General features: G+C 45.7%; 2 protein-coding genes and 1 non-coding gene across 3 annotated transcripts; 1 reads left to right on the top strand and 2 right to left on the bottom strand.

The window, feature by feature from the left end:
• Positions 1–1,548: 1,548 nt before the first annotated feature.
• LOC131309505 (uncharacterized) lies at positions 1,549–5,503 on the bottom strand. The gene is made up of 6 exons (XM_058336127.1): positions 5,341–5,503; positions 4,659–5,148; positions 3,641–4,351; positions 3,334–3,431; positions 1,814–3,228; positions 1,549–1,692 (listed from the first exon to the last, which is right to left on the bottom strand). Exons 1-6 carry the CDS (start codon positions 5,501–5,503, stop codon positions 1,549–1,551), a joined length of 3,021 nt encoding a protein of 1,006 aa, XP_058192110.1.
• A 6,800-nt stretch (positions 5,504–12,303) lies between these two features.
• Positions 12,304–14,311, bottom strand: LOC131309504 (uncharacterized). The gene is made up of 2 exons (XM_058336126.1): positions 13,225–14,311; positions 12,304–13,145 (listed from the first exon to the last, which is right to left on the bottom strand). Exons 1-2 carry the CDS (start codon positions 14,309–14,311, stop codon positions 12,304–12,306), a joined length of 1,929 nt encoding a protein of 642 aa, XP_058192109.1.
• Positions 14,312–14,369: 58 nt separating this feature from the next.
• Positions 14,370–14,474, top strand: LOC131312241 (small nucleolar RNA R71). The gene has a single exon (XR_009195808.1). It is a non-coding gene; the product is annotated as a small nucleolar RNA R71 (small nucleolar RNA).
• Positions 14,475–25,721: the final 11,247 nt, after the last annotated feature.

Below are 25,721 nucleotides of genomic sequence, written 5' to 3'. Positions count from 1 at the left end.
ACTACACAACTGCAACACTATACAAAGCTCTACACAATTGCAATTATACGAAAAACCCAAAGAAGGCTAGGGACATGCCCCCTAGAAAGGCTTAAACATCCCTAGGGACAACCCCCCCAGGGTAGGTCCAAAACAATCAATTTGCAAGGGTTATCAAGCAGCACAACCTGCTGACTATGAAGCAACACAATCTGTTATGAGTAAGCATAGCAGCAGATACAGCAAGCTGGACAGCAATTGCAGCAATTGAACGAACAGATGCAGTAGCAAAATCTGGTTAACAGAGTGGACTACCAACTGAACTAATAAAAGAATGAAGATTTGGAGATACGAGGCAGTCAAGACTAGATTGTGCTACAAAGTAACAGCTGTCTTTGGACAGCAACGAAATGGACCACCAACAGTGAAGAACCTGGGTTTGTATCATCCCAAATGGTTAAGAACTGAAGCAAGTTAAAGAGCCTACTGACTAGAAAAGTGTGTATAGTGCTCACAATTTGTAATATTCAGTGAATGAAACCCTTCGTATGTATGGTGCTCACACTTCTACTTCCTTGGAATCTCACTTCTCCTACTCTCTTCTGAATACCAAAAGTTGGGTATCCACATCCTCCCTCCTCTAATCCTCACATAATTCCCCCACTAATTATTACCTCCTCTCACAAGGAATGTTGGGGATCTAGCACTCAGCTCACCAGGATAACACACAATATAGGAGATCTCTCAAAAGTTATAATGTACCAAGATAGTTAATCAAGGAGTAATAGAAGTAATAGCAGTCAAAAGGTCAGACCCGCCATCATGGGTCCAGCCCTCCTTCCTTGTACATAGAGGTACTAGCAGCCAAGAATCCTGTTGCATCTTGCCTAACTTTACAAAGAGCAAACAAATGATATGCATGAGATAATTACCAAAACCAGTCACCAACAGAATAATTAACCATTAATGTTCCACTCATTCACAATCCCATCTGCTTGAAACGATTGCAGATTGGATAAGGATAGAAGTCGTGCTCTCACCATGGAATAGATTTTGAGAACAACTACCTCACTAGAACAAGATTGACCTTGAAATTTCCTCATATTCCTCTCGATCCACACATGATAAACAGTGGCAGTAAATACCAATTTGGTAATGACTGTTTTAATCGACTTGCCTTTTATGTTGAGAGAAAACTGACCCAATCAGCCCAAGCTCGAGAGGGCCAGGAAACATGAAGTTTGGAAAGGATAGTGTCCCACACCTATTGAGAGAAGGAACAATTGAAGAAAAGATGGTCATGGTTTTCACTCCCAGAGCAGAAGCTGCGCTGTTGAGAGTGATTAAGGCCAAAAAGTGTCAGCCTATCTGCAGTGGATAACCTATTCTGAATAGCTAGCCAAGTGATAAAGCTACATTTTGGGATGTTGGCTGAAAACCACACCAATTTACACCACACAACCTTTGGAAATGGAGTTCTCAATTTGTTCCAAAGGGAGGCAATTGTGAACCGGCCATTAGCATTGAGGGTCCATCTAATACGGTCAGGCTCACTCAATCTGGATGGAATTAGAGGAGGCAATGTTCTTCTGATCTCATTGAGCTCCACAGATCAGGTAATGGGAAAAGCCCAATTTGAATTGTGGATGATATGGGACACTGAAGCATCTCTAGGGATGCCAGAGTTAATTGCAAATCTGGGGCCGACCTTGACTATCAAAGGGCCAAGAGGATGCCAATTATCATACCACAGAGATGTGGAATGGCCACTACCAAGAATACTAAGAACAAAGGGCTACACTAAAGGCCTAATATTCAAGAGTTTCCTCCATACCCAAGAGCAATCGCCTGGAATTTTCAAAGTCCAAAAATTCCTCCTCTTTATTAAATAGGATTTAACCCATCGGCACCACATGGACTGTTCCCCACCAGAAATCAGAAACCAAATATGCTTGGCAATGGCTGCCTTATTCCATACTTGCATGGACTTAAATCCAAGGCCCCCCTCCTGTTTAGGAGAGCATAGATGTTCCCATGAGACCTTAGCACCAGTTCTCTTAAGATCTGGGCCTGACCAAAGAAATGCCCTAAGGATATCCTCCACCTCTTTAACCACCTTTTTAGAGATGATAAACAGGGAGGACCAATATGTTTGCATGGAAAATAAGACATTCTTGATCAACTGGACCCTACCAGCATAAGTTAAATCCCTGTTAGTCCAGCATTTGGTTTTTGTGATGATGCTATCCACTTGGCAATCAGAGGCTCTGAGCTTAGTGGATATGAGGGGTACACCAAGGTACCTAACAGGTAATGTGCCTTCTTTGAACTCTAAGACATTCAGAATGGCTAGTCTAGAGCTGTTATTGACTCCAGAGAAATAGATGCTACTCTTCCCCGGGCTAGGAGAAAATCCTAATAACTCCTGGAACTCTGTGAGAGCATCATGAATGTGCTTGACTGAGGTTAGGTCCCCTTTGCAAAAGATCATCAAATCATCAGCAAAGCAGAGATTGATAATTTTGGTATTACCACATCTCCAATGGAAACGAAAATCAGGTAAGAGGGACTTTTCCTTCAGAAACCACGTGAGCACCTCCATCACAATGACGAATAGATAGGAGGATAGAGGGTCCCCCTGTCTTAGCCCTCTTTTCCCAAGGATGTACCAAGTGACTTTACCATTAATACTAAGCGAGTAATTAGCAGTGGAGACGCAAGCCTGAAGCCATTTAATCATTGTAGGATGGAAATTCAAGGTAGCTAGGACATCCCAAAGGAATTCCCATCTCACATTATCATAGGCTTTCATGATATCCACTTTCATGGCACACCTAGGAGAGGAAGATGATTTGTGATAACCTCTCATAAGTTCCTGGGTCAAAAAAATATTGTCAGCAATTCTTCTCCCTTTAACAAATCCTGATTGCACAGGATCAATTAAATTAGGGAGGGCTACCTGTATTCTCCTAGCAAGAATCCTAGAGATACACTTGTCGACTGTATTACAACAAGAGATAGGCCTATAGTCACCTACCCTAAAGGGGTTAGGGACTTTAGGAACAAGGGCAACAATAGTAGAATTAGCTTTCCTGAGTAATTGACCAGACCTAAAGAATGATTTCACAGCTATAGAGACTTCATGACCAATGATAGGCCAAGCTTTCCTAAAAAAACCAGCATTATAGCCATCAGGACCAGGAGCTTTGGAAGGATTGAGAGACCAGAAGGTGTCTCTAATTTCAAAGTCTGTGACATCAGCAATCATGGTCATCATTTGACTATCAGCTAGTCACAATCTAACGACTTGTTGAATCCTAGAGAGCCCATGATAAGAGGAAGGGTGAGCAGTACCTAGCAGATCAGTGTAGAACTTTACAAAGCTAGATTTTATATCCTTACTGTCGTGGGTGAGAGACCCATCCTCCAAGACCAAGCTGGAGATCTTACTTCTATTACGAATATTATTCACAGATTTAAAGAAGTAAGAAGTGCATTGATCCCCTAATTTGAACCACTAAATTCTAGACTTTTACTTAGCCAGGCTTTCCTCTGCTCCTAACAAGGTGAGGAGATCTTTATGAACTACCCTCTCTTAAGTTATAATAGAGGGATCTGAAGGATGGATACCTAGCTCTTCTGAAGGGACTCCAGAAGTTGCCTAGTATCAATCACCCTCTTAGAGATATCACTAAATTCTCTATCATTGAGTTGCTTAAACTCAGGTTGCAACAACCTGAGCTTCTCACAAACACAAAACATGGGATTTCCAATGACCACACCCTGCCAAACCTTCTGCACCACATTCAAAAATTGAGGATGGTCACCTAAGAAATCAAAAAACTTAAAAGGTTTTTTAAATTTCTGAGGACTAGGATTGATGTTCACCATGGCCGGGGAGTGGTCAGAAACCCCAGGAGTGAGAAAATGAGCAGAGGAACAGCTAAAAGTTGTCATCCACTGCTCATTAACTAAAATCCTGTCTAGCTTGGTAGTGACAAAATGAGAGGGATCCTGTTTATTGGCCCAGGTGAAAAAACACCCCGTATACCTAAGGTCATCAAGTTCCAAGGTATACAGACAATGGTTGAACTCATTCATATGGGGGGGCCAGGAAGTGTTGCCCCCAAACTTCTCATTAGGATATCTAATAGCATTAAAATCCCCAAGTACAAACCATGGAGAGAATGGTTGAAGATTATGCAAACTAGACCAAAGTGCTTGTCTAGCTAAATAATTACTAGCCCCATAAACAAAAGTTGCCAAAAAAGGGGCCCCTCCATAATTCTGATGCACCTCAAGGTGGATGAATTGGTCAGATTGATCCAAGACCTGAACCTGAACAACAGAAGCATCCCAACACAGAAAGATTCTACCATAGGGAACTTGAGGGTAATTGTTCACAAAATTCCAGTGAGGACACACATAATTTATTATTCTAGAGGCTGAGTCCTCTTTTATTTTATGTTCTAGCAAACCTATAAGGGAGAGTTTATTGTGATTCACAAAACATTTTGCCTCTTTTTGTTTGATAGGGTCATTAAGACCTCTGATGTTCTAAAATCCCAACTTAATAGGTTGCATAGACATAAAATAAGCTCAAGCAGACTAGGTAATTAAATGGCAGGAAATGGAAGTATTTGAATACTGCCTTAACAAAAAGGATACAAGGGAGTTACTGTCCTCCACCGGTAAAGGAACAAAGAGCTTGTTCCTTTATTTGCTTCCTCATTTTCTTTTGAGCTGATTTGGAGAGGGGCTGCTTAACATCATGAGCTTTCTCCTTGGACTTTGCATTTGATAAATCAGGTGGCTTAGTCTCAGGTAAGGTATTGCTTGCCCACTTCATAGCTTTAGGAGGAATGACTGGATCTGAACCACTGACTTGTTGTGTTTTGCTATCCGCCAGTGTTGATTTTGCCTTCAGTGCATCAACAACTGTAATGGAGCTCACTGCCATCTCTAAAACCTCCAATAGCTCATCTTCAGAATCACATTGTTCCTGCTCAATGAGATTAGTGGTGTCAACTGGCACACTGGGAAGAGCTCCAGAGATGGTTGGGCTGAATACGCAAGGATCAGACCTAGAGATATCTTGGACAGCTTTTTGCTTTCCGTTCTTCACTTGAACCCACTCTTGCCTTTGCTGGGGAGGTGAAGGAATGGAAGCTGAATTCACACATTTAACTGTTGAGTGACCAAAGACTTTGCAGCTACTTCACATTGGAGGTAGAACTTGGTACTCTATATTTACTGCCACAGATTCTCCTTCCACAGTGACTATGACCTCATCAGGTAGTTCTTGCTTAGCACTGATCTCAATGCATATTCTTGCTTTTGTTGATTACGTGTTAAGAAGACCTGGCTGCCTTGCAGTTTTAGCTGTAGCTTGATCTACATGCAAGGGTCTCCCAATTGTGCTAGCCACCCTACTTAAGCACTCTTGATTCCAAAGTTCGAAAAGTAACTCATGAAGCTTAACCCAAGCTGGTATTTTTGTAGGTTGCTCTTGAGCAAGCTTCATCATCCTATGCTAGTCTTTAAGCACAAGATACTTTTGAGAAAAGAAGTAAGGGCCACCTTGAAGAATTTGCATTTTTGCTTGCTCATCCTTAAACTCAAATAGGTAGAACCCTGATACATCCGGTTTAACAGCCAAGAACAGATCCTTCCATTGGTTCCTGGCAGTGGATACAATGAGAGGGTAAGCCATTTTCCCATTAAGGAAGTGACCAATTAGGTATCTATTCCATTTTCCTACTTCAGTCAATTCAATGACAATCTCTACCTGTGCTTCCTTTCCTCGCTGGAGGTCTGGGAAATAGTCAAGCTTCATGTCCATTGACGGACTCTGTGACTGTAGTAGTGATGCCCAGTTTTTAGGCTTAGGTTTCTGTTGATTTTGACCTCCACTTGGTTTCAAATTGGTCTGCTTAGGAAGAATTTGAGTATGTGTTTTCCCGAGAGGCTCCTTAGGTGGAGATGTGGTAAAGCCTTTGTCAGGGTTAGCCCAAACAGAAACACTCTCTACTGGGTGAGTTGAACTCGGGTCACTAACTACATTAACATGAGATTGGGAATATCTGGGTTGGAGAGACCTAGGACTATACCCCATATTTGGATCCCCTTCCTCATAGGGATTCCCTCGTGCATTGTACAGAATTTTGGGGTTAGTATTGCATACCTCAGTTGACTGGCGAGTGAACTGGTAGGTGTGACTATGAACACGAGCCGCACACTCCTCGACTTCCAATATCAAGCCTTCCTCGAAGAAAGCCTGCTGTAGCTTCCGTGAAGGGCTTTGGGTCTTGATTGTGTTGAGATTGAGAGCTTCAGCCTCCGATTGAAGAGAACTCGAAGGGTTTTTTGATGGAGTTGAGAGGATCTGAGAACTCGAGCCCTCCATTCCAAGGTGAATCGAGCTGTTAGGGTTTTGGGAATTTGGTAACTGGGGAGATTTTGAACGAACAGCGGTCTGTTGTTTCCTCCTAATTTCATTGGAGTCTAGGGCTTTGAAACTCAACCCATCAGCAATAGAAATAGTACCATCGACCATGGTGGAAGCCTGTTAGCGTATGAGAGAGCAGCAGTCGCCCAGAGTCGCCCACATCGCCGCTTCAGAAGGATCAATATTTACTTGTAAGAACTGCTTTTTAAGCTTTATTTAACATGACATGTTTTGATTATTTACTTTTACTTATTTCACTGTGGATGCATTTAAGTACACACGAAAGAAAGTTTTTTTTTTTTTTCAATTTGTATGCAAATTTGGGTAAAAATTTCAAGTAAATATGCTATAAGAGAACAAACTGTGGTTTGTACTCAACCAAAAGAGCAATGCTAGGAACATAATTCTAGACAAAACTACATCAAGAGTCGTTCGATGCACGTGGATCCACACATATATCAGGCAACTCCCAATACAAGTTTGTTCAAAGTCATGTCGGCAAGTTGTGTTCCTAAACTTTTTGATGCTGAAAATGAAACACTAAAGAAAGCTACATGGCCTCCTCAAATATTTCCAACTAAAAAAAAAGTTGAAGAACTAATTCAAATGGGCAGAGGAGTGTGAGTTACCGTCTCTTTTGATGATTTCGCAGTGTATGACTATACGACGTTGAGGAGCAAGGGCATGACGAGGATCAGAGGAAATGCATTTGGTACATGATTTACCATTTCAATACAACGATTAGGGAGTTGAATGGTGTGTTTCAGATACAGAAGTTGCTTGCCTTGAACATTGGAAAATGCAAGGGCTCTCAGTATGTGTTCGTATGTGTTTACGTATATATACCAACGTACGTATGAAATGAAGATCATACCTATCTATGAAATGAAGATCATACCTATCTATGAAATGAAGATGTGGAGGCTTCGGTTATGGCCTCGTAAACCTGGCCAGACCACCGTTAACCGAAGTCTCATATTGGTACGGTCTATAGGACTATACAGGCGGGCCACGGCGTATATTCTTCTATTTCCTCGGGCTCGGTATCAAGTCTCCTATTAATGCTTCAGTTTATTACCAAAGCAAGCATTCCGTTAGGGTCTTTTGAAGGAGCATGACATAACAAGAGGAGACCAGGAGCGATACGTGGCAGATAGGATCGTCTAGGCCAAGTTTGGCCATGTGCTTCGTAACCGCCTTATCCGGTGCGTCATTTGTGATGTCATCCGAGGCGGTTACCTGAGCGTATCCTTCACGAGCTAGCTTGGAGACCAAGCAAACCTAGGTCTATAAATACAAAGGGACTCTAACCTAAAGAGGTATGCCATCTATCCCTAACCCTAGATCTATATCCTCCTCTGAGATCTAACTTGATCGTCGGAGGGTCACTGGGCTATTCCAGCCCTAGTGACTTGTTGCAGGTTCAGAGCCAGGGGAACGGAGCAACGGAGGAGGAATACGAATTCAGGTCGAGGTCCCGTCAAATCGAACCCCTACAATTGGCGACTCTACTGGGGACCTAGCCACTCTTTCAACATCCACTTTCCCCTTTCTGCTCCGTTCAGCGTTCCTGAATCAAACATGGTTGAGATCGACGATGCGCATCACGGTGGTACCGCCCACAGGCTCGGTTCCCTCGTGGACCATAGCCTGGCTTCCGGCGGAGCAACCGCCCTAGGAAAGACCCATGTATCCGTCGGAATCGGCGCCGGACCGTCAGTTCCAGACGCAGGCCCATCCTCCGAGCTCCACTCCTACATCCGCCATCTTGAGCGGAAAATCGACGATCTCAAGACGGTGATGGAGCGCGACAGACAAGTCCGAGATGAGTTGGCGGAGATCAAACACCTCCTCCAAGTCTCCCCGTCTCATTCCTCTGGGAGTCGCGGCGGAAGGAAGGACCGTCACACCCCCCCTCGCAGTCACGAAGTCGGTCACCTGCTAGAACATAGACCCCGCCCCTCAGTCAAGGATCGTCTCGAGTCACCAAGAGCAGCAGACACTCGAGCCCCAAAAGACACATCGCATAGGGACCGCTCCCGCTCCCCCGTGCAACTTCGAAGGAGGCCATCGGCCTTCGAGAGGCTCGGTGCAGGGAACGTCTCTGCCTCCTCAACTCACTCGGTCCAAGTGGGCAAGACAGGCCGGGAATCTACCCCTAGCCTCACAAGGGCAGCCAGGGGAGATGACGGCCTTGTGGAGATCCAGACCAGGGGATACCGCGAGCGCCTGAGGGGCCCCGAAGCCAGAAGCCCCATCGTCACGAACCTCAGCGGCGCACGCAGCAGGAGCCCGATCACTGAGCGCCTCGAGCCTTCCGCTCGGGACAGCTACCGCCAAGAGCGCTTTCCCAGGAAATTGGTTAGTATTGATCCAAAGAGAAAGGAATATGAACTATTGGACAAACTTGTCCCCAAAAAGCGTACAGCGACCTAGCGTCCAGACGGTCTCGACCGTTCGATCCGACCTCATCGCGACGCACGACTTAAACGACTCACGACCTCCCCCTTTACAGAGAGATCGATTCAGTTAACCCCCCCCCCCCCCCCCCCCCCAAGGGATTCACCCAACCTAAATTTGCCAAATACGACGGCAAGACCGAAGTGTACACTCATTTGGTTCAGTACAAGCTTGTCATGTCTTTGTTTCTTCAGAACGAACCCTCGGACGATGCCTTCTTGTGCAAAGTGTTTCCTGCAAGCCTCAGCAACCTGGGCCTCACTTGGTTTAATCAACTCCCGGCTCGGTCAATTTCCTCGTTCGATTCCCTCTGTGATGCCTTCATGGCCTGATCGTGTCGTTTCCGTATCAAAAATAATTAATAAAACGAAACAATTACTATTACTCAAATGAACAGTGGTAAATATTCCGAGTATCGCTCCACAGGGATTATAAGGCTGAGTTACAGTTTTTCCAATTAATTTCTATCTTAATCCGAGAAAAATATGATTGATTGATAGTTTTCTAAAATTATTAAACAGTAATTAAAGTGTAGAAAAGAGTTGATGGGAAAAAGCTCTAGGGTTTCGAATCCACTCTTCCCCCTCGTAACATAAATATGTTCCGATTACAGGTTAACTATTCGAATCAATTCGGATACCGTAGGATTGCAAGCCCTAGCGATATCTTCTAAAGATAATTTATGAATCACCAATCAGTATGGACTATCTCCGCCTAGCACGAATCGTCTTATTAGCACGAACCGTCTCTAATCAAGTACAGATCGTCTCATCAACACGACTCGTCTTACATAGTATAATCCATCTAATCAGTTATCACAAAACAATTAAAACCGTTGTACGAACGTGTATAAAACCTAGGAATTCATACACGAGATTTGATGGAAAGAATTAATCTTATAAATAAATCTTTGTTCATACAACCATGATCCGAATAATAAAACTTAAATCAAGACATAGAAAGTGTTACTTAGAGTTCGAGCTTCATCTACACCCTAGAAAAGAGTTTAGCCGGACATCGGGGTGGAACTCATCGTGATATTGCTTCTGTTTTCCACCGTGATTGATTGACAAAGAAACAGTTCTGCACAGTTCTCGGTCTCGGCTTTCCGTTCTCTGATATCGTGCGGCAAAGATCTGCGCAGCCTTCTGTTCTGTTCTATGCCTCTCCTTTTATAACCCATGTAGCCGACCCTTTTTAATTCCCTCCTCAGTGGGCTCTCAAGCTCTAGCAAGAATATTTTCTCCAAATATGGTGGGCCATGCCCAATGCAGAGAATGGCTCAAGCCTTATTTTACTTGGTCCAATTATAAATCAAAATAGGAAGTATTTGGGCCCACCAAACATGAATCTGTACAAATGATTCATATGTATTCTTCTGCATCCAATTCACTTCCAGGATTTATGTGCACAGTAGGAGTATTCATAAGGTCCATTAGAATGTTAAAACCTCCGAGTACCTAAAACACAAAAATCAAACATTAAGCACCGAGTAATAATATAAATGGACTTAGCGAGGATAAATTAAGGGGCGCTTATGTGAACATTTACGCGCCTATCACACCCCCCAACTTACACTTTGCTAGTCTCGAGCAAAGAAAACAAAATATAACTAAAGAAAATAAATTAAAACTGATAGTTCTTTTAAACCCCCAGGCGGCCCCAGTAGGACGAGTGAAGTCTCGTGAGGGTTTTCAGTAGTGATCACCCACAAAACACCATGAATCCCCCTTACACGAGACTCACAACCTGCAAGTAACTCATCAGTCTCTCAAGCCAAGGCACAAAGTCATTGCACAAGTATATTAGGCAACATCAGTTCAAAATGCTATGAAGACATGCATATAAACCATGGCCCCAAATTAGCGTGTGTGAACACTTGGACTTAGTCACCAATGACATGCCACTCAAAGTTCTCTCTGGACCGAGCTTCGACTTCAATTCTCACAGTGTCATGCACTCACAAATAAAATCGCTCGAAACAAGATGCATTATGAACTCTCAAGTGTGCGGTTTGGAAGTTATATAATTGAAAGCAAAACACTTCGCATACTATGACACGAAAAGAACATTTAATATGGTGGACACACGGTCTCATGGACAGAACACCAAGCATTGGAACTCACTCTCACATCCATCAATCCACTTCCCATTACCCCAAGGATCAAATAGGACTTTAATTTCGGTAGTAATGTTAGGTAAGAAAAAATATTTCAAGGTTAGGGTAAAATATCAAGTGTCCGAGAATAGGCAAACAACTTAAGACTAATTTAATAATGTGCGCCCATTTTCTTCTCTCTTTTCAAATATATTGGTGCCCCTTTCTGCTTCTCTTTTGTAGTATTTCTTCTTCTTTTTTTAAGGGACACCACCAATTCAAGCACAAAAATTCACAAACAACCCAAAAAATTTACCTTTACATTCTTGCCTTTCTCCAAACACGATATGGAAGGTGGAGCTAACCAAAAAAAGGCTAAGTATAAAAGGCTCAAAGTGGCTTGCAAGGGATAAATATGAAAATAAAGGAATGAACCGGCCCAAATATCAAGAAAATGCCTATAATCCTCTCCCAGGTGTATAACATCCATGTGGCAAGCCAAAACCCAAGAGATATTTTCCATAAATTCCAATGCTTAGCAATCAAGAATAATGAGACCTTCAACAAGTATATTCTTTCTGTTGACATACTAAGAAGTTACGTGACACCACTCCAATAAAAGATAAGGCTCGAAAGCTCACTTGGGCAAAAGTCTCCACTAATCTAGCCATTGAGAACGCTCAAACGACACTCACAAGCAAACTAAGCCCAAATAGATGTTAATTGCAAAGGTGCCAGTGCCATAATTACATGCATTAACAAGTTAGCATAAAAAACTAACAGTCCACAAAATACCCAAACAATGCCAACATGCCTCAATTCAAGCAACTAATAAATACCTCGCAAATTCCAAGTCCCATGCAAGAAAGATCTCACTATATTTTTTTACTTTTCAAATTTTTTTAAGCTCTGACTATGCAAAAAGAATAAAGTGATCCCTCTCCCCAACTTGAACTATTCAATGTCCGCATTGAATACATGAAAATGAAAAGAAAGGACAAAAACAGAAAAGAGAGGAAAGATATCACCTCGAATAGGAGGAACTAAACAGGGAAACTATAGTGAGAGGGAAACCCCCCAACTTGAATTGAACAACCTGCAAAATGTTATTCTCCAAGAAACACACACACACACACACACACACAAATACAAATAAAAAGGAAAAAAAAATTACTCAAAAAGAAAAACTAACAAATCTAGAAAAAGATAAATAAATAAAATTCAAAGACGACACTAAACAATGAATGACACTTGGGTTGCCTCCCAAGAAGCGCTAAATTTAATGTCTTCAGCCAGACAAAATGAGAGCCTTTAAATATCAATCACCAGAAAAAATATTATCCGGGCCCAAGCATGTATATGGTGGTGGTTTCCACTCCTGTCTCGGTGCACCCTCTATAAGAGGGGAAGCAGAAGGACTACGAAGTATGGGCCAAGGCTCAATGTATGGGTCACTCCATGGAGGTTCATCTATGGGGTTCTTCGAATTAAGAGAACCATGACTCATTTCAATGTTACCACTATCCAAGGCTACATGCAAAAGAGGCATTTCTATGGGACCCTTAACTCGAATGTCTGGAGGCACCTTATCAACCATATAATCACTCTCACTGACTGCGAAGCAGTCTTTCTCTTTACAAGGATAGAGATTGGCATCGAAAACATTCAATTGCACCCTCATATTTCCAAATGATACATCCATCACCCCAGTCCTACAGTGAATAGATGCATTGGCTGTAGCCAAGAAAGGTCGACCAAGGATGAGAGGAATCTGTTTGTTGGGATTATGGACTGGTTCCATGTCAAGAACTATAAAATCGACAGCAAAGTAAAACTTATCTACCTTGACAAGGACATCCTCGATCACACCACACGGCACCTTAATGGATCTATCAGCTAATTGCAACGTAATCGACGTGGGTTTCAACTCTCCCAGCCCAAGTTGTTCATATACCGAGTATGGGAGCAAATTGACACTGGCCCCTAAATCGAGGAGTGCTTTATCAATGACATGATCTCCAATAACACATGAAATAATAGGAACACCAGGATCCTTTTGCTTAATGGGTGTGTTACGTGTAAGAATGGAGCTCACCTGCTCAGTGAGACGCACCTCCTTAGGCTCATGTGTCTTAGACTTACGCTTTTGGGTACAAAGGTCTTTCAAAAATTTAGCATAAGCTGGAACTTGACTAATTGCCTCTAAGAGAGGGAGGTTGATTTTGACTTGTTTGAACACCTCCATCATATCTTCTTGTTTTGCCCCCTTTTTGTGCATTAAGGCAAGTCGGGAAAGGTGCCTTAGGAATATAAGATGGGGTCTCAGATAACCCTGGAACAATTGTGGACACTGGATCGATCTCCTTCTCCTTAGACCTCTTATCAACCTTAGACCTCTCAGCGACAGGTGGAGACACTTTCTCCTTCACTTTGACCTCCTCCGGTCGAGTCTCTACGTCTCTCCCATTTCTGAGGGTGACAACTAATTTCGCTTGTTCGTGACCTTGCGAATTGTCAATATGGTGCATCCCTCGTGGGTTGGCCACTGGCTGACTTGGTAATCTACCCTCATCCCGATGGTTAAGAGCATTAGCTAGCTGACCCACTTGGGTTTCCATCTTGGCAATGGATTGAGAATGGGAGTAAAGCAATTGGGAGTCAGCTTTCATTTGTTGGCAATCGGCTCTCATTTCAGCCATGGCCTTCAACATTTGCTCCTCAAAAGCTGGTGTCCTTTGAGAGGACGTAGGAGGAGCAGGAGGTTGTTGGTACTGGTGTGGTGCATGTGGTGGACAATAGGCCTGTGTGTTGGAAGTATTAGGAAATGAAGGCCTCATAGGTTGGGCAAATGGTTGCCCTTGGTCTGGCTGTCGCCATCCAAAGTTTGGATGATTCTTCCAGCTGGGGTTGTAAGTATGAGAATAGGGGTCATTTGCTGGCCTACCAAACCCCTGGGCCGCGTTCACGTGCTCTTGAAGAAATTCTGGAAATTGAGATGCCATGTGGCACTCATTTATTTGATGGCATGGACTGGAGCACAACTGACAGACCTCCGCAACAGCAGCAAGAGGTGAAGAATGTGAAGGACCATGACTCAAAGATAAGAGAGAGTTAATCTTATGGGTCAATGCATCTACCTTATAGGAAAGATCATCAGAGCGGCCCACCTCATGAAGGCCACTCTGTTTTAAAGAGGTAGAATTTGTCCTATTTGTGCGGGATGATGAGGCTCGGTGTCGAGAATTCTCTGCTAACTGCCCAAACAAGTCCCACCCCTGATTCTCATTCTTAAGCATAAATGTGCCTCCACATGAGGCATCCACCATATATCGGTGTTGTTCGCATAGTCCATCGTAGAAACATTGGACTAACTGCCATTTAGGAACTTGGTGGTGTGGACAACTCCTAATGATATCATTAAGTCTCTCCCATGCTTGGTGAAATTGTTCGCCTTCTTTTTGATAGAAACTAGTGAGTTCTTGGCGAATTTCTTTTGTTTTGCCTATGGAAAAGTACTTTTTCAAAAACTCATTTTTCATTTGATCCCAAGAGTTGATGCTATTCGGTGTTAAAGTATTAAGCCAGTAGTTGGCTTTATCTTTAAGTGAGAACGGGAATAACTTCAACCTAAGGGCATTATCAATGAAGTGCTGAATTTTAACAATGGAGCAAATCTCTTCAAAGTCCCTTAAATGCCGATATGGGTCCTCATTATCAAGTCCATAGAATGATGGGAGTGTTTGTAACAAACTGGACTTGATTTCAAATTATGTTGAGGCAGTGGTAGGCAATGTTATGCATGATGGTGAGGTGTAAGCGGATGGGAGAAAGTACTCCCCTATCGCAGGTGGAACCTCAGCCTCTATTCTTTCTAACATTGTAACAATTGGAATGAGTGAAGACCAAGGGTTACGAGAGGCTGCTCGATTAGCTCTAAATGTCCGTTCGATCTCTGGGTCAAAATTATCAAGTAATGGGTCCAATGATCGACGACCAAACATATAACGCAAAATGCCCCTAACTCAAATAAAAATAAAAAACAAACAAATAAATAAAACAAACAAAACACTAAAACCAAGAACAATAAGAAAACTCACAGCGCTTGGAAAAGCCAATTGAATTTATTGTCAAGCTGCAATGTTGCAGCTTACTTCTTGTTCCTGTGCGCTACAACTTCTCGATTCCTGTGCTTGACACAACAAAATACTAACAAAGAGAGAATGCAATTAAACAAATATGAGGAATAATAATAAAATAAAAAAAATAACTAAACTAGGAATTAAAATAAAAATTAACTAAAACAACGCAACCGTGTTTGTAATCCCCGGCAACGGCGCCAAAATTTGATCGTGTCCTTTCCGTATCAAAAATAATTAATAAAACGAAACAATTACTACTACTCAAATGAACAGTGGTAAATATTCCGAGTATCGCTCCACAGGGATTATAAGGCTGAGTTACAGTTTTTCCAATTAATTTCTATCTTAATCCGAGAAAAATATGATTGATTGATAGTTTCCTAAAATTATTAAACAGTAATTAAAGTGTAGAAAAGAGTTGATGGGAAAAAGCTCTAGGGTTTCGAATCCACTCTTCCCCCTCGTAACATAAATATGTTCCGATTACAGGTTAACTATTCGAATCAATTCGGATACCGTAGGATTGCAAGCCCTAGCGATATCTTCTAAAGATAATTTATGAATCACCAATCAGTATGGACTATCTCCGCCTAGCACGAATCGTCTTATTAGCACGAACCGTCTCTAATCAAGTACGGATCGTCTCATCGACACGACTCGTCTTACATAGTATAATCCATCTAATCAGTTATCACAAAACAATTAAAACCGTTGTACGAACGTGCATAAAACCTAGGAATTCATACACGAGATTTGATGGAAAGAATTAATCTTATAAATAAATCTTTTTTCATACAACCATGATCCGAATAATAAAACTTAAATAAAGACATAGAAAGTGTTACTCAGAGTTCGAGCTTCATCTACACCCTAGAAAAGAGTTTAGCCGGACATCGGGGTGGAGCTCATCGTGATATTGCTTCTGTTTTCCACCGTGATTGATTGACGAAGAAACAGTTCTGCACAGCTCTCGGTCTCGGCTTTCCATTCTCTGATATCGTGCGGCAAAGATCTGCGCAGCCTTCTGTTCTGTTCTATGCCTCTCCTTTTATAACCCATGTAGCCGACCCTTTTTAATTCCCTCCTCAGTGGGCTCCCAAGCTCTAGCAAGAATATTTTCTCCAAATATGGTGGGCCATGCCCAATGCAGAGAATGGCTCAAGCCTTATTTTACTTGGTCCAATTATAAATCAAAATAGGAAGTATTTGGGCCCACCAAACATGAATCTGTACAAATGATTCATATGTATTCTTCTGCATCCAATTCACTTCCAGGATTTATGTGCACAGTAGGAGTATTCATAAGGTCCATTAGAATGTTAAAACCTCCGAGTACCTAAAACACAAAAATCAAACATTAAACACCGAGTAATAATATAAATGGACTTAGCGAGGATAAATTAAGGGGCGCTTATGTGAACATTTACGCACCTATCATGGCCCAATTCGTAACTAGCAACAAGCACGAGAAGGAGATCGATTCCCTCTTAGCCCTCCGCAAGAGGAACGACGAAATGCTTCGGCAGCACGCCGGCCGTTACTGGGAACTATTCAATGAGATAGAGGGTTGCGACGGCGTCATCTCTGCCCGAGGATTCAAGCTCGGCCTCACCTCCCAGGACGAGCAAGTCTATGACGACCTCGTTCGACATAAGCCAAACTCTATGAAAGACCTTATGATTCGTATTGAGGGTTGGTGTCAGCTCATCGAGTCCAAGGCGGAGAGAGGCATCGGGAAGCCTACGAGTTCAAAGACGTTAAACACCTCGGTATCCACACCGGTCCCCGCACCTGTCCCAACACCAAAGAAACAGGTCAATACCATCAAGCAGTCGCAAAGAAGAGGACCGAGGCCAAGTGATTTCAACGCCGAGAAAACCGTTTTCACCATTCCTATCTACAGGATCATTGATCAAGTGAAGGATCAGCCTTTTTTCTCCTTCCCAAATCAAAAGCTAGGAACCGAAAATGGAAAAATCAAGAATCCCATCGTCCAATGCAGTTACCACAACGAGCAGGGTCACTTCACCACGGCATGCAAGCCCTTCAAGGCCTACTTGGAACAGCTTGTTGCGGGTGGCCACCTCGGCAACTTCATCGATCACGAGAAGACGACGGCTCGGGCACAATGGACCGAAACAAACACCGAGGAAGAAGTCCAGACGATCCACGTCATACACGGTCCCCTAAACCCTGAGGCCGCTCACATCATCCGGGCCGAGTTGAACGAAGCCTCCTCCTCCAAGCAGGTCATGTTAGTCAGTCCCGAACCAAAACGCCCCAGAACCGATGACGGTTCCAAATGGACGATAACATTTACCGAGAAGGATCTCGACCGCATCCAGCTTCCCCACAACGACGCCCTCGTGGTCACGCTACGCATCGAAACTTTCAACGTCCGTCGCGTCCTCGTAGACCAGGGCAGCTCGGCCGAAGTCATGTACTACTCTCTGTTCAAGGATCTGAAGATTCCCGATACCGACCTCCGTCCCTCCGAAGTTCCTCTTATCGGCTTCAACGGAGCTCCTGTCTGGCCCATCGATATGATCACTCTTCCTGTCCGCGCCGGTTCGGTGACTCTTGAAATGGAATTTGTGGTAGTTGACGTCCCTGGCCCTTACAACGCAATTGTCGGACGCACCTGGTTGCATAGGCTTAAAGCGATTGCCTCCACCTATCACTAAGTGGTCCGTTTCATTGGCACTCACGGGCACCAGGAAAACTTGTACGAAGATCAAGCTGCGGCCAAGAAATGCTACATCAACGCCGTCCGAAGTAATAAACAGACCTCCCGGGTTAATCTCATTGAAGTCCCCGAGGCCCCAGTTTTGGAGGACGTCGGTAGATCCCCCGACGACAAAACCATAGAAGACGTGGCCACCATCCCAATAACCGAAGACGGTTCCCATTTCTTCCTTGTCAGTTCCTCACTTAGTGATACTGATCGGAATGACACGGTAGCTTTTCTTCACAAGAACATCGAAGTGTTCGCTTGGACCCCATATGAGATGCCCGGGGTCGATCCCTCCTTCATTTGCCACGAGCTCAACATAGACCGAGCCAAACGCCCGATCATACAGAAGGCACGACGATCTTCTCCTGTTCATTCCGAGGCCGTTATTGAAGAGGTCAACCGACTCCTAAACGCAAGGGCAATCAGAGAAGTCCAGTATCCCAAGTGGCTGGCCAACACCGTCGTAGTCAAGAAAAAGAATGGCGAATGGCGAGTATGCGTCAATTACTCAAACCTCAACGACGCCTGCCCAACGGACTTCTTTCCTCTCCCTCGTATCAACCAGCTCGTCGACACCACCTCCGGACACGAGCGACTTAGCTTATTGGATGCCTATCGAGGCTACCACCAGTTTGCCATGAGCGAAGGCGACGTCGAGAACACGGCCTTCATCACCCCCCATGGCATCTTCGGGTACCTTGTTATGCCCTTCGGTTTAAAAAATGCCGGGGCCATTTTTCAGCGAATGATAACAAAGATGTTCGAACGGTTGCTAGGCGACAGTATACTGGCTTACATCGACGACATGGTGGTCAAAAGTTTGCACGCCGTCGATCATCTAACTCACCTCGCCGAAGTCTTTGAGATACTAAAGAACCACAAGCTCCGCCTCAATGCCGAGAAGTGCGTCTTCGGTGTCAGCTCCGGCAAATTTCTTGGCCACCTCGTCTCCCGACGCGGTATTGAGGCCGATCCTTCCCAGATTCATGCTATTAATCAACTCTCAGCTCCCCACAACAAGCGTGATGTTCAGCGTTTGACCGGTATGGCCGCAGCCCTGAATCGGTTTATAAGCCGTTCTTCGGATAAATGCCAGCCGTTCTTCGCACTTTTAAAAGGCAGCCAACGGAGCTTCAATTGGACAGAAGACTGCGACCGAGCCCTCCAACGACTAAAGGAGTATATTTCTAGGGCTCCACTCCTCGTCACCCCTCGGGACCAGGAAGACTTCTTCCTCTACCTAGCTGTCTCTCCACACGCTGTAAGCTCGGTCCTCGTCCGCCAGGAGGATCGAGAACACCAGCCAATCTATTACTCCAGTAAAACAATGACTCCCGCCGAGACACGTTATCTACCGCTAGAAAAGCTCGTTCTTGCCCTCATCTCAGCTTTCAGGAAGCTCGCTCCTTACTTCCAGTCACACTGCATCATCGTCCTTACCGAATATCCTCTCAAGTCCCTCCTCCGGAAGGCAAATCTCTCCAACCAAATCTCACAGTGGGCCGTTGAGCTTGCCAATTTTGAAATCCACTTTCAGCCTCGGACAACAATAAAAGCTCAGGTGCTGGCCGACTTCATCGCCGAGCTTACACCGCCCACTACACTCGCTTCGGCTCCCACCCCTAGCACCGTGGCACTGCTCCAGGCCAACCCTAGCACAACATGGCAGCTTTTTCACGGAGATGTTTGGAAAATGTACGTCGATGGCGCCTCCAACAGCCAAGGCGCAGGTGCAGGCATCGTTCTTCTCTCACCCTCCGGTGTCTTGCACGAAAGCTCACTATCCAATCAACTTCCCAGCCTCTAACAACGAGGCCGAATATGAAGCTCTAATCTCGGGACTCAAGACTGCCGAAGCCATTGGCATCGAAGAACTCGTGGTTTACAGCGATTCCCAATTGGTGGTTAACCAATTCTCCGAGGAATATGAAGCTCGGGATGACCGCATGCGTACCTACCTCAGCGCCGCAGTCCAGCTCATTAAACATTTCAAAGCAATTAGAGTCGAGCATATCTCCAGGGAACAAAACGCCCACGCCGATGCCCTTACAGGACTCGCTTCGGCATGCTCGTCTACAGGACACCGTTCCATCTCCTTCAATTCCATTGACAAGCCCAGTTTCGAACTTAAAGTGCTAGATATGGAGGTACTCAACATAGACCTTGGCCCGAGCTGGATGGATAAAATCGTCCTTTACCAGCGAGATGACTCCCTTCCCACCGACAAAAAAGAAGCTCACCGACTCCGAAATAAGGCCGCTCTCTTCTGGCTCAATCCAAATGGGAAGCTCTACCGAAGATCATTTACCGGTCCATATCTACTGGTTGCACACCCACACCAAGTACAGGGCATCATTGAAGAGCTCCACTCCGGCGACAACGGTTGCCATTCCGGCGATCGGTCCCTCGCTCACCGAGCCATTTCCCAAGGATATTGGTGGCCGACAATGAAGAAGGATTCTCAAGAGTTTGTCAAACGCTGCAAGAACTGTCAAATGTTCACCCCGATCATCCACCAGCCAGCTCGAGATCTTAGTCCCCTCACAAGCCCTTGGCCCTTCTCCCAATGGGGCATGGATATCGTCGGTAAGCTCCCCGTTGCCCCAGGAGGATTTAAGTTCCTCCTAACAGCCACAGACTATTTCTCAAAATGGGTCGAGGCCGAACCTTTGGTAACTATTGAAGAAACAGACATCATTCGTTTCATTTGGCGAAATATCATTTCACGCTTCGGTGTTCCTTTCGCCATTATTACAGACAACGGAAGGCAGTTTATTGGACAGAAATACCGAGCCCTATTAGATGAGTACGGCATCAGATGGGACACATCCACTCCAGCTTACCCCCAGGGTAACGGACAGGCCGAGGCTGCAAACAAGGCAATTTCATCTGGACTTAAGCGACGACTCGAGTCACGCCGAGGGAAGTGGGCCGAAGAGCTACCCAGGGTACTCTGGGGCTACCGTACTACGCCCCGGCGATCCACTGGTCGCACTCCTTTCTCCTTGGCATTCGGAATGGAGGCGGTCATCCTTCTCCAAGTCGGACTCCCAACAATGCGTACAGAAAACTTTGATGAGTCGGTCAACAACAACAGCATTGCTTCGGACCTCGACTTAGCCAAAGAGGAACGTGACAACGCAAGGATCAAGCTCGCATCCTACCAACAGGAGGTTGCAAAAGGCTACAACCGAAGCATTCGCCTTAGGTCGTTCAAACCTAACGATCTCGTCTGGAAAAAAGTGGTGGAAAAGTCCAAAAAGCGAAAGCTAATGCCCAACTGGGAGGGCCCCTACCGAGTTCTCAAACACCTCGGCTCAGGAAACTACAAATTGGAGAAGCTGGATGGTTCCCCCATTGTTAAATCATGGAATGCAAACAACCTGAAGAAGTTCTATGGATAGTACTCAGTTACCAAAGTCCAGTTCATCTCTTTTATGTTGCGTTTTCTTTTAAGTAGCAGGGGCAACTTGCTTATGTAATGACAGCACTCCACGGTTAAATGAGAATTTTCCCCTTCTTAAGCACTACGTGTACCCTTTGCTGTTTCAATTTCTTACACTCGGTCCGTTCTTGCCCGGACCGTTTTACACCGACTTCAGGGATATTGTTCTACCGTAGGTCATTCCTTCGGATAAAATTCCCACTAAGTCGCCCCGGCCTCTTCGGTCGTTTGGACTTCTGGTCACTCGCTTTAAGGATACTCGGCTTACTACCGAGCCCCTTATACCGACCCACCAAAAGTCTTTCACTGCTCGGACTCGCTGCGTCCCGACCTGTGGCCGAGGCCATATCCCTTCGCGACTTCGGCCTACGTCCCCAAGTAGCACCACAAGCTCCTGAAGCAGGGGCTTCGGATCAAGTCACTTCCCCTGAATATGGCTAATGTTTCGGTTAAATTTGTTTACTTGGCAAAATGCTTCGGTTAATGTTTCGGTTAAATTTGTTTTACAACTCTTCAAATCTCACCGAAGCAGGGGCATTATCACCCAAGCAGCAAATCAATCATACAAACATTTCAAACATTCAGGAAAAGAAAACATCCATTCATAAGCAAAGTGAAAGTCAAAATCCTACCAAGGACCAGGCTTAGGCTAACTGTTCAGCGCCGATCCTTCTCAACTATTACAACGTCAGAACGACAAGACTCCAAGTGTCTTGAGCTGTCGACAACAGAAAACAAAGGAAAACGAAGCTACAGATTTCTTTGTTCTTCCAAACAAAAAAAAAAAACAAAGCAACAACATATGAAAGCATAGAGGATGGTGAAGGCCATGCCCCCCCCGTCACCCTTCGGTTGGAGCCGTGGCCTCGGGTCCGGTCCTGTCCTCGGGCGTTTGGAGCTCAGCATTTTCCACGACCTCATCATCCTCCTCGGGCAAAATGAGCTCTTCGGGAGGCACCTGGGGCACTGCTCGAAACTCCGAGTCTGCGGGGAGATCGAGCTTGCTTAACAGAGTTTCATGGCCGAAGCGCACCCCATCCAAAAAGCGATCCCTGTATAGCTCAGTCTTGATCTCCCGAACCTGCTTTTTGTACTCCACCCCGGCCGCGTCCCAGCCCTCATCATAACCTTTGTTCCGTGCGGCTTCAACCTCGCAAGCTCGGGTGGCACACAGAGTAGTGGCATCCTCTTCGGCTTTGTCAGCCCGAGCTTCGGCAAGTAACCTCTCCTTGTCACATTTTTGGAAATTCGCAAGGTAAAGGTCACAAGCCTCCCGAGCAACCTTCAGGTCCTCCTCCTTTTGCCCGAGGGCTTTTTTCAACTCCTCAATCTTCTTCTCCTGCGCCTGGCGCCGATCATTTACCACCAGTGCTCGAGAACTAGCCTGTGAACAAAAACCGAGGTGTTCACCAAGTTCAAATAAATAGATTGAAAGGAGCAAGGTATAAGAGGTTAAGATGATAGCAACTTACAGTGAAGAGGGCCTGCGCTATCTCGGCGGTTATATCTTCGGTTAAACCACTGACAGCCCGGGCGTCCCTTGGGAGTACGCTTCCCCTCAGCATCCCGAACGCAACCCCGAGGTTCTTAACGCTGTCGACATGATGTATCTGCCGACCAGCAAAGTGGCAAAACTCCGGAGCCCAGGGAAGCTCCCTGGGGTTGACCCATTCGCCACCCACCTCCCCAGCATTCCCTGGCCCTCCGGCCTGCTCTTCCTCCTCGGTGATCTCAATGGTTTCCTGGCCTTCTCCTCGGCCATTCCCTCGGTCCTCGAACCGCGGTCTTTTCTCCTGGGGCTCATGGGGGGAAGCGGAAGACTCCCTCAAAGTCCCAGCGCCGGGCATGCCGGCAGCGGAACCGTGGCCTCGCCCCCTCGGCCTTCGGCGTCTTAAGTCCAATACCTCGCGAGTCCCTCGGCCCGACATTTCAGTGCTCAAACCTGTTCTCTCTGGCGTCTCTCGGTCAATCTCCTCGCGAATGACTCCACGAGGTGCAGCCGTGCTTCCCTCAGCTTCGGGCTCTCCGCCTACCCTCCTTTCCCCTCTTCCCGCTCTTCCTTCACCTCTTTCGGCTCTCCCTCCTCGGCCTCGTCCCCGGCCTGCCCTTGGAACACCTTGTTGCCTCGGCTTCTTCTTCAAAAAGTCGGTATAAGAGGCAACGTAACCGAGCAAATCAGGAGCATAGCGGCTTGTTATTGGGATTGCGAAGGCAGCTGTGATTTGCACCCGAACGGCTCTCTTCCGAAGCCCCTGCACGACGCCCTCAGCTGCATGAATGAAGCACCAGTCAATACATGCAAAATACTGCAAGATATATGAAAAATGTGTCAAAGATAAAATTTTACCGACCAGGGGATCCGTTTTCGAACCGAACCGTGGTGGTTGTGTCCACTCTCTCCCGGGACCGAACATGAAGTTCCCGGTCACCGAGACGTATACACTCGCCCACTCCTCTGAGTCGGGTAAATGATCGATTAAGAACGTATCGTACCCTGTTCGGCAGGACAGGTAGTACCTCTCATGCTCACGGTTGACTCCTAATAGGTAGACCCCAAAAAGCTCTTCCAACCCAAAGGTCAAATTGTACTACCTCCTAAGCTCTATGATGTTGGTTATGATTCGGTACGAATTTACTGTAAGCTGGGAGGAGATAAGGTTGAGGGTCCGGAGGACTCGCCGGACGAACTGGTGGAGGGGAAATCTAATTCCCCCCTCGGTTATCACCATCAAAGGAAAAATTAGCGCTCCTTCTCGGTGTGGGAGATCTCTGGGGTCGATGTTCGGTAGAAGGCGAACCTCAACGTCGGGAGGAAGGCTATATACCCATTTGAACTCCGCGTAGGCGGCCGGAGTGCCATCAAAATACTGGTTCCGGTATGGACAGGGCCTCATTGGCCTCCTCCGTCCCCGAACCTCTTCTGGGGCGTCGGCGAATGGCCCTGGCCCATGGCCCGAAGTGCTGGGGGCCTCTGTCATACTCAGGTCGAAGGTGGTTATCCTCTGCGGGATTCTCGAAGGATCGAAGGGTTTAAAAAGGTCAATCGAAGTTCGGTTTAAGGCTCGGGAGCGGATCTCTTCAAAGAAGTCCTCGAAACTGGCGGAAGAAATCGAGCTACTGGAACTGTCCGAGGAGAGTTCGATGACCATTCGCTCCTACCTAGCAAGGAAAAGAATGTGTAAAAACCCGTTAGCTATGTGCTCAAGGAAAATCATCGATAAAAATGGTCATCTCTCCTCGGAGCCTGTTCTCTTCGCCTCTCACCAAGACCTTCTTCCTCGGTTAGGGCCTTAGAAGGTTTGGAGCTATTCCTATAGTCTCGGGTTGAATATAGGCCTCGGGAAGAATTTAAGGCTTGGGAAGAATATGGACTTCGGGCGAAGCAAGAACATTGCCGGAGATTCCCTGCACCGCCGCAAACCAGAGGCGTCAGGAAGTAGTCCGTTGGTAATGCACGATTAAAATGGTGACAAACTTCTAAAAAATGATCAAAATGTGAAGTTTCAGTCGAAAGGATCAACATACCACAATCTCGTGACGAAATCTGTGGCTAAACTGCTTGAAATCACGATTGAAAGCTGGAAACAGATGGCGGCGACGGTTCGTCTTCAGAAGCGGAGGAAAAGTAATCGTCTCACCTCTGTATTTCTATTTATAATGGGAGAGATAGAGGGCTGCGCGGGAAATGAGGCGTTATGCAACGAGCCGTCAGATCTTTGACGCGTGTTATCATCGGACGGCCAGTATCAGGGGACTCTGCACCGAGGACAGGCGCCGGATATTCAGACCATAGGCATAATGACACGTGTCACCGAAGCGACGTTTCGTACCAATCAACTGACACGGCACGTGCCGAGACAGCCTTTCTATTTTGAGACCTCGGCAACTGCTGACACGTGGCTTTTGTCGCTGGCACAGGTTGAACGGAATGTACCGAGGCAAGCGTACTCCCCGGTAGTTCTCTAAAAAAGGAGATCAAGGCCTGATATTTCATGTGATGAGGTCAAGACCCTGAAGCGCGGGTGCAAGGCTCCAGGGGCTTGAGGGGCTATTGTGGAGGCTTCGGTTATGGCCTCGTTAACCTGGCCAGACCACCGTTAATCGAAGTCTCATATTGGTACGGTCTATAGGACTGTACAGGCGGGCCACAGCGTATATCCTTCTATTTCCTCGAGCTCGGTATCAAGTCTCCTGTTAATGCTTCGGTTTATTACCGAAGCAAGCATTCCGTTAGGGTCTCTTGAAGGAGCGTGACATAACAAAAGGGGACCAGGAGCGATACGTGGCAGATAGGATCGTCTAGGCCAAGTTTGGCCATGTGCTTCGTAACCGCCTTATCCGGTGCGTCATTTGTGATGTCATCCGAGGCGGTTACCTGAGCGTATCCTTCACGCACTAGCTTGGAGGCCAAGCAAACC

The sequence above is a fragment of the Rhododendron vialii genome, chromosome 12a (genome assembly GCF_030253575.1).
Source record: "Rhododendron vialii isolate Sample 1 chromosome 12a, ASM3025357v1".
NCBI classification, from domain to species: Eukaryota; Viridiplantae; Streptophyta; class Magnoliopsida; order Ericales; family Ericaceae; genus Rhododendron; species Rhododendron vialii.
Note: the sequence above shows the minus strand (reverse complement) of the source record. Positions and strands in the feature narration are given on the sequence as shown.

What these genes read in the sequence shown, in the direction of transcription:
- LOC131309505 (XM_058336127.1), bottom strand. Translation starts at nt 5,503, where the DNA reads ATGAAGCTTGCTCAAGAGCAACCTACAAAAATACCAGCTTGGGTTAAG. An exon ending in GTTCTACACTGATCTGCTAG is followed by an intron (nt 3,229 to 3,333) that starts GTACTGCTCACC and finishes CTGATGTCACAG; the next exon opens with ACTTTGAAATTAGAGACACC. An exon ending in TTCCAGGCGATTGCTCTTGG is followed by an intron (nt 1,693 to 1,813) that starts GTATGGAGGAAA and finishes GCCCTTTGATAG; the next exon opens with TCAAGGTCGGCCCCAGATTT.
- LOC131309504 (XM_058336126.1), bottom strand. Translation starts at nt 14,311, where the DNA reads ATGGTGGATGCCTCATGTGGAGGCACATTTATGCTTAAGAATGAGAAT. An exon ending in AACAAGAAGATATGATGGAG is followed by an intron (nt 13,146 to 13,224) that starts GTGTTCAAACAA and finishes AATTTTTGAAAG; the next exon opens with ACCTTTGTACCCAAAAGCGT.